The sequence below is a fragment of the Halyomorpha halys genome, unplaced genomic scaffold (assembly GCF_000696795.3).
Source record: "Halyomorpha halys isolate HHAL.00 unplaced genomic scaffold, Hhal_1.1 Scaffold892.1, whole genome shotgun sequence".
Lineage (NCBI taxonomy): Eukaryota > Metazoa > Arthropoda > Insecta > Hemiptera > Pentatomidae > Halyomorpha > Halyomorpha halys.
The window spans coordinates 82,058-90,519 of NW_027105126.1; the positions used below are offsets into that span (position 1 = coordinate 82,058).

The 8,462-nt window shown below is 31.5% G+C and overlaps 1 protein-coding gene across 1 annotated transcript in view; it reads left to right on the forward strand.

Moving 5' to 3' along the window:
• Positions 1–4,942: 4,942 nt before the first annotated feature.
• The window catches only part of CCKLR-17D3 (Cholecystokinin-like receptor at 17D3), a gene marked incomplete at its 5' end in the record, with an annotated part of 26,021 nt that continues 22,501 nt past the window's right edge, over positions 4,943–8,462 (forward strand). The window contains 2 exon segments of the mRNA XM_067048642.1: positions 4,943–5,140; positions 8,097–8,261. Coding sequence (XP_066904743.1) covers positions 4,943–5,140; positions 8,097–8,261 — 363 coding nt within the window.

Below are 8,462 nucleotides of genomic sequence, written 5' to 3' on the forward strand. Positions count from 1 at the left end.
TTTTGTAAGAATGGTATTTCCAAGGGGGCAATCTATAGATAGAATCAGCTTGGTTTATAGGCATGCCATAAATCTCTCTTATGATTTCTCTCTGTCTTATGCCTAATGGAGCGTTCCGTGAAGGATTCATTTCATATTTTCTCATGCAACGAGGTTGAAATATATGGGGGTACGCAGGGTTTGTTGGTTGGAGTTTGATTTTCGTAATGTAACTGTCCATGAGTAGTGTCACCGGATATGAGGTGTTAATACATTTTAATGAGGAACTAAACACACTTAGTGATTATTCACTTCAATTTATGAAGTATTTTAATAAATATTAAATAATTACTAAATGGAATATGGTCCGGGTTTGGTCAAATAAAACTCAAATAGTAAATGGGTGTACTATTTTTATAAAAACATTTATAAACGTATTCCATTTATTGATACACTTGGTCAATCAGGAATCTTCCATTAAATAATTACAATTGAATATGAATTGAATTGACATCTGAATTTTAAAATCAATGAATGCTGCAGAGGTTGCTACAAAGAACCAACAGAGAGACATACAGTCCAATTTATAGACCGGATTCATGATGCTAAGTATCAATATATATTTTTAGGATATTAAAAATTAAAAAAAAAATTAAATTTACATAGGGTTTCCAGGATCCAATAATGCTGAATTTTTAATATCCTGTTTTTCTGGACAGCTAAGAAAATATAATTAATTACACATAGAAAATTTAGAATCAAAATTATTAGTTTTGTAAAATTAAAATACTCCTTTAGTATCAGTAATTTTGTCATTACATCTAAAAAAAATTAAGAAATTCTTAACAAATTTTACAGTTAAAAAGTATGTATGTATTAATACACATAAATATAATAAATGAATTTATTAATTGTATTTCCTTAATGAATAGTTATGGAAATTTTTAATTCATGAGTAATGTCAGTATTTTTGTTATTGACCTACATTTGATTCAAATAGCCATATTTGTGTAATCCGTGATAAAACTACCATAAAAGTAGATGGTTATTAATTCACCATGAAACAATTATTAGTACATATACAAGTGATTAGCTTTAATGCCAACATAAATTGGATTGCTTTTTAATTTTATATGTCATCGTTTACGTTATCCAGTTTAAATATTTCTGCTGGTACGAAATAAGACTAGATGATTTTTGGGACATTGACTATATTAATTAATAATTAAAATATAACATCAAGTATTGAATCAAGATTAGCTATTCAGCTACGATATTAAAATTTCTATTTTCAATCAAAGAGTATAAGACTGGATGGTTTGGACTGTATTGATTTGACTGTCGTTTATTGAGTTTTATTATTTGCTAATTTCAATACTTTTTTGAGGTCGAACAAAACTAATTATTATTAGTTTGGCAGATTTTTTTATTACATATCATGAAGTCGAGGACACTATTTCCGGATTTACTAGTGGATTTTCAATTTATTGTTACATTTGGAGTTTTCCTTGATCTATGGATCGTTGGTTAATTTTTTGAAGGTCCTTATTGTGTTTTAATTGGATTTTTGATCGCTATAGCGGCAGTGGGGGTTCAAAAAATAAAATTAACCATACAACCTACCCACAGTTCTTGTCCATTAGTCCAGGTTTTATTATTGTTTTGTAATGTAATAATTTGTTGACTACTGAAAACTGTTCTACATAGCAGTCCATATAACTGTCCAAATTGCCGACAATTAATGGACTGCTATTACCGATAATGTTCCTATCTTTTAAGTCTAGTATATGGGTTCTACGTTAGCCTCCTATCTATAAAATAGCCAAAATAATGGACTGAGCCTAAGAAAGGAATTTGTATGTGATTAAAATGAACTAGTGGAGGGTAAAAGTAACATATTTGCATTAACTAGTTAACTAATTCTTACAACACTCTTCGAAAAGGGAGAGGCACCTTTATAGGTTTGTGAATGCTGATACAGATCAGGATCTGAGATTGATGGAATGATGGTGGTATCATCAATGAATGTTACCAGGGCGAAGAGGAATATCTGCAGTATAGAGAATGTCTAGGGCAGGATCTGCATTGTTGGACACAGACCTCAACAGAATAACGGAAAATTCTGTACCCCATCAGGAGCGGTCTGAGAGGTAGGATGGAATGATAAGGTATAAGGACAGAGGTAGGTGGACTTAAAGCTTGAAGACCAATCCGGCATATCACATCAGATCTAAATCCAGTGTAATGTCCATATACGCACGCGAACTGTTTGCACTCCAAGGCTGAAGAAATATGGTCAACTAATCGAAGTCCCTACTGAACAGTGAAATCTTACGTATGGAATGGAAACTGATGGGAAGGAAGATTTGGTTATTCTTTTAAGAAGGGTCTTTTCATGGATTTTTGAAAGGATAGGGAAAAGTCTGAGAGGTCTATAAGATGTCAGGCTGTTGGAAGGATTTCCCGGATTTGGGTTGGTAAGAAGATAGTATCTAGGTGATTTATGGAAAGTTAGAGTTTTAAAAGACATTTGACCTCAGAGGAATTAACTGGTTTAGAAGGTGAAGAATGAGGGATTGGTGACTAAGGAATTCTTCGACTGTTGTGAAGTAGGTAGGATGGGATTTTGGGTGAGGAGTAAATGTGTTGGAAAGAGGATGCTTGCTTCTTATGCTAAATCTTCGTCAAACGCTACCCAAGAACCATCGCCTCGCAGGAGGGAATAGGAAATATGATGTGATTTGGGAATTCTTTTAGTGATATTACGAGTAGAAAGGGAAGTAGGATAGGCTGGGTGTATGGTATATTGCCATAGTGTTCTGACACGGTGTTTGATAGTGATTAGGTCAATGATGGGCTGTGGTAAAAGATTTCAGCCAGGAGTTCTTGAAGTGTGTTTGGGAGTGGAAGCAGTCCAAAACCTCGTTACACTGTGGTGGTAAAGGGATATACAGTATTATTAAGGTCTTATGTTTTCAGTGGCTCTGATGAATGATCTAGTAAGTAGAGGAGTTGGGATGAAGAAGGATAAAACGTTGCAAATTGACCACTGATATCAAAGTACATCCACGAGACTTAGTTGTTCTGGAGACTCATTGCTGATGCTTGGGTAAATCTTCACATAAAATTCAATGACGACCTACGAAATTGAAAGAGTGCTGAATACATCATTCATTAGGTTTCTAAAGGCGCTATTTTCAAATGTATAACTTATATGAGTTAATATGATATAAATATTACGTGACTTTTTTCTTTCCTCCTCTATAATTCACCGACGTCCTCAGTCCTCAGGGGTCTTTTGTGTACAAAAAATGTGACATACATTCACGTAGCTCCGCTTGTCTTTATCCATATGTTACTACTTCATCGTTTAAAGAAAATAATGAGTGGTGTATAATATTGTAGAATCCATTCGGTATTGTTACAGTTAAAGTAGAAAAAATTGTAATTAAAAACGACAAGGCTTAATTTCAATTCACAAGGTTACATCAGAATGCTAAAGGATTCAATTGAAATGGAAAAGGGTCCAATTGACTTGAAAATACTATAACCTGTGAGTTGTACGTCTCTACAGAATCAAGTTAGAATATAAATGACCAGGCGGGAAATGATTGATAAAATAAACAGAGCTACCAAATGCTACAAATTGGAAAACAATGGGTCCCCCCATAAGAAAGACGTAGAAACATTATTCAGAATATATGCTCTATAATAATAAGCCAATACTGAGTTTTTTAAACTTACCTTTCTTTTTCTCAACGAAATGACATCTTTTGCACAATAGAAGACTTAGATTCCTAACATACTTCTGTTGCTGAAAAACAATGATGCATTGTTGAAAAAAAAACACCTAAGGAGTACAAAATGATGGAACTCAGAGCCTAGAGGGTACTTAAAAACTTTTCTAATAACATCCTGAAGATAAGAGTGAGATACTGATGCACTAATGTATTATTTCTAAACCTCTTAAAGGAATAAAATAAAATATTTGGCTGTAAAAAGATTTACATGTTTTGAAGGATTGTGGCCAATATTTTAAAACGAAACAATAACAATTTACAAAATCTGCTAAAAATCTTGCAGATAAATAACTATCCCGGACATGAAATAGTTGCAAAGTAGGCAACACAAAACAGCATCGACAGCTTTTACGTGATAATACTAAACGCTGCCGTTAGTTTTCTTTGTAAATGGATTATAAACAAATCGTTTTTGACTAACCAACGTTTTTCGACTATGTAATGCTGAAAATTCAGTTTATTTACTGTAAAATATTTCATACTATGACACCAAGATCCATCAAAATCATACATGAAAGGTAAGTCAGCATCCAACAGTCTCAATGGTACCATAATATTTATCGCACATTTATCAGGTCTAGTTATTTATGTCTAATTTTATCTTTGATCTGAAGAAAGTTAAAATACGATAACAAGATTGTAATGTACTGCAATGAAACTAAATAGAAGCATTTAAAAAAAATTGTTGTAGGAATGTAATGACGTTAGTTGAGTAATACAAATATTTGTTATAGTGAATGAATTATGATATTATAAAATATATAATTATAACAAAGGTAGGATAAATTGCTTCGAAAATAATATACTATATTATTTGCAATATTTCCTGAGAACATTTCATCCTAAAGATGAAATTAAACTAATTTAGTAAATGTGAAGTAGAAAATTGATTCCCTGTATATATTATAATAATTTTGTAACATTTTTAAAATTAGATCTACAACACAAACTGAGAACATTAATATTCATCTTTATACGAACAATAGTTTATCATAGGAATATTTATATTTTTTTTTATCCCATTTCTAAAAGTATTTAGAACCAGATTGGAACGCAAATGGTTAACATTGGCTCGTAAGTCGATAGATTTTTTATATAATTGAAATTGATATAAAAATGTAGTATAATTATTGTCTTGTTGAACAATGAAGTTTCTTTTGCAGCCTCTTCGGTTGCGGTGAGTGGTTGGACCCTTGTTTGCCTGTCCGTCGAGCGCTACTATGCCATATGTCATCCACTCAGGTCGAGGGCCTGGCAGACTCTAGATCACGCATATCGTCTCATCGCTGCCATTTGGTTTGGTAGCTTCCTGGTTATGTCACCGATCCCAGCCTTCAGCGAGATCATACCCATCAACAACGGTAAGATCAACGCTTGAAACAATCACTTGCACGATAAAATACTATAACAGCCGTTGAGGCAAAAATGGTGTAAGTCATTCTGTTCTCATCCAGATAAAAGAATAATTATTTAATAAATTTCTGAGTGCCGTAACTTCAAATGTTTCTAAATGTTTGGATATGCCCATGACTGAATATTTTTAAGAGAAAATTTACTACTTAGTAAAAACTATGATAAAACTTTAAAAGTTTTGATTATCACAAAACTACAAGTGTCTCTTACACCACTTTTGCACTTAATGATTCATTTCTTCCACTACTATAATCATATCTATCCACTACTCTCATGCTATATCATGTCTTCCACTATTGCTCATTACTACTTGCAAGGTCATTCAGTATGACTCTTTACCAGAAACTGCAGTGATAAACCTGTCGATTCTTTTTGATAAAATTTTTTTAATGAACCTATTAAACTTTTTTAGAGCGGCCCCAACGAGCTTCAATGTGTATTTAAATTGTATAAAAAGTTATTTCATGAAATCCAGAAGAGAAAGAAAATACTATGATATTTAGATTGTAGGAAGAGAGGCCGGGAGTCAGCCCATAAATGAATCAAAATAGTAAAAGAAATAACGATTTATTGTTATACCCCCCCCCTTCCTCGCAATTTCTGTCATACGGGGTTCGGCAGCTGTCGGGTGCGCTAGGATTCTGAATCTGAGAGCCTTGATGAAGCCCTGCAAAGTGGGGCGAAATGTTGGTTAAAAATAAATAGTTTTCTTTCACTATTTTGATATCTTTATTAACTGCAATCCGGACATTATTCCTACAATCTACTTCATACGGTCAACAATTCTTTCACTATAATATTTGGTGAGTTCAACTCTTGCATACAATTTTTAATTAAGTAAATAAATCAAATTCGAAATTCTTATACGAAGGAAATGGCATCCAATATTTTATTTTATTTTATTTTTTAAATAATTTTTGTGGGTTTAATCTTTTACAGGAAATATGAGGATTTCGAACCCTCTTAGGGAGATGGGGTTTCATTGATCCCAATATTTTAAACATGTTTAAACTAAAATTTTATAATTTTATTTATGTCTTTTTTACTTTTAAATCCAAAGTATGAAAAACACATTTGAAAGATAGGATATAAATCTCTTCATTTTAATGAACAAAGTACACGCAGGTGTAAATTTATGGGATTGGCATTCTTGTTAAATCCTTCTCAACGAATTGTTTATTCACGAATTTCCTCCTGTGTTCCACCATTAATCAGAGTTTAGCCCAGAATCCCTTTGTATTAATTTTTATTTTTGGTGCATATAATTAAAGTTTTTTTTTCATACATAGAAACTACAAAATAAAAATAACATTTTTTTATTTAAAATTCATGGAATAGTGGTCTATAAAAAAAAATTTACAATTTATGAACAACTGACCAACGGTGCTTACACCAGTTGAGTTACAGTACTTCATTAACTAAATATTGAAGTTATCCATAAAAGCAAGACAAGTTAAGTCTGTAAAAAATGAATAAATAAATAATAAATGAAATTGAAACCCTAGAAAATACTATAATGAGTTTAATATCTACTTTATTTAAAAGTAAAATTGTTAAATAACAAAAATATAAACTTAATACTCATGATTTAAAATTCAAATAATCATCTAGATCTCATCTGAAGTTATATTTACATATTAAATAATTAAAAATTGTATCCTGATTAGTCTCAACACTTTTTATTTCAACACTCCAACATTTCGGCCATTTCAGCCATCCTCAAGGACATCTTCATAAATTCATCCTCACATTAAATTTTAAAATTTGTTTTGCAGGCTATTCTGCCCAGGTCATTAATTATAAGTTAAAAAACTATTTTTTTATTTAAAATCATAAAGATCTAAATCTTCTTAATTTAAAATTATCCACCAAATCACTACCATGTAGTGAATCATCAATAAATGGTTTGTTGTGATTTGGTGGATAATTTTAAAACAAGAAGATTTAGATATTTATGATTTTAAATAAAAAAATAGGTTATTAACTTATAATTAATGACCTGGGCAGAATAGCCTGCAAAACAAATTATAAAATTTAATGTGAAAACGTTGGACTGTTGAAATAAAAAGTGTTGAGACTAATAAGGATACAATATTTGATTTATTCAATAAATAATTACCTGTCTCAAGAAATTGAAATAATATATTTATAATTATAATTACAATTAATTTTTAATGGAGCATCAATAAAAATATATCTGTACCGTGTTAAAAGAAGGGTCGATGTTTATTTTATTCGTTTTGAGAAAAAACTTGTTGAGTGCACATTTGCCGTATTTTATTCTAGATGAGACATTGACCCTTTGCAAAAATCCTCTAACTTTAAATATGGTAATATTTAGGACATTGGCCTTAATTTAATTTATTAATCCCATATTTCCGAAATAAATGATGGTGTAAACACCAAATTGGTATATTTGGACATTGGACCCTTCTCTTATTTCTTTCAGAATTGCCATTTGAAAAATAATATAGTCAATAGCATTACACAGAAATTGCAAAAACATTCAAATTATGTTTTAAACGTACTACAGCGTTTGAATATTAAAGGTTTAGGTTTCTTGCAAAAACGACTTCAAAAGAAAACAAGATTATATATCATACCCGTATGCGATGCATGAGATATAAGCACTTGAAAAGAGAATCATTGAATAGAAAAGGTCGGCCTGGAAAGGTAAGGTAAAAGCCTTTGAATAGATTATGGAGTCTGATGATAATTCCACTCAGTGGTAAAAATATCTTCTTTCAAAACTAAGCGTTCCCGAAATAATGTGACGTTATATTTTTTCTACTATAAATTATAGCATGTGGCTATCAATTATTTTATAACCGTTCAGATTTGGCATTATTTTTTAATAACTCTAATATTAACTTCAATTAATATTCTGTTGATATTATTTTTCAGGACACAAGAAGTGCCGTGAGCGATGGCCAACCCTCGACTACGAAAAAGGTTATACCATCCTCTTGGACATGCTCCTTCTTGTTGTTCCACTCCTGGTCCTCGTCACGACCTACTCGATGGTGGCACGAACCTTGTGGAGAGTCATCAAGAAGCAGCCACCCCAGAGTTAGTAGCTTATGTCTTTTTATTCAATTTTCTCAACATAGTATGTAAAAAGAGCAAGTATTTATCAGAGATAACCTTCGGTATATTATATCAATAGAATGTATAATTATGTATATATAATAATATCTTTTAATATGTATGTATGTATTGCTATGTATTGACAATCCGGGGTATTACTAAGGTGTTTAGTCATCTGCCCCT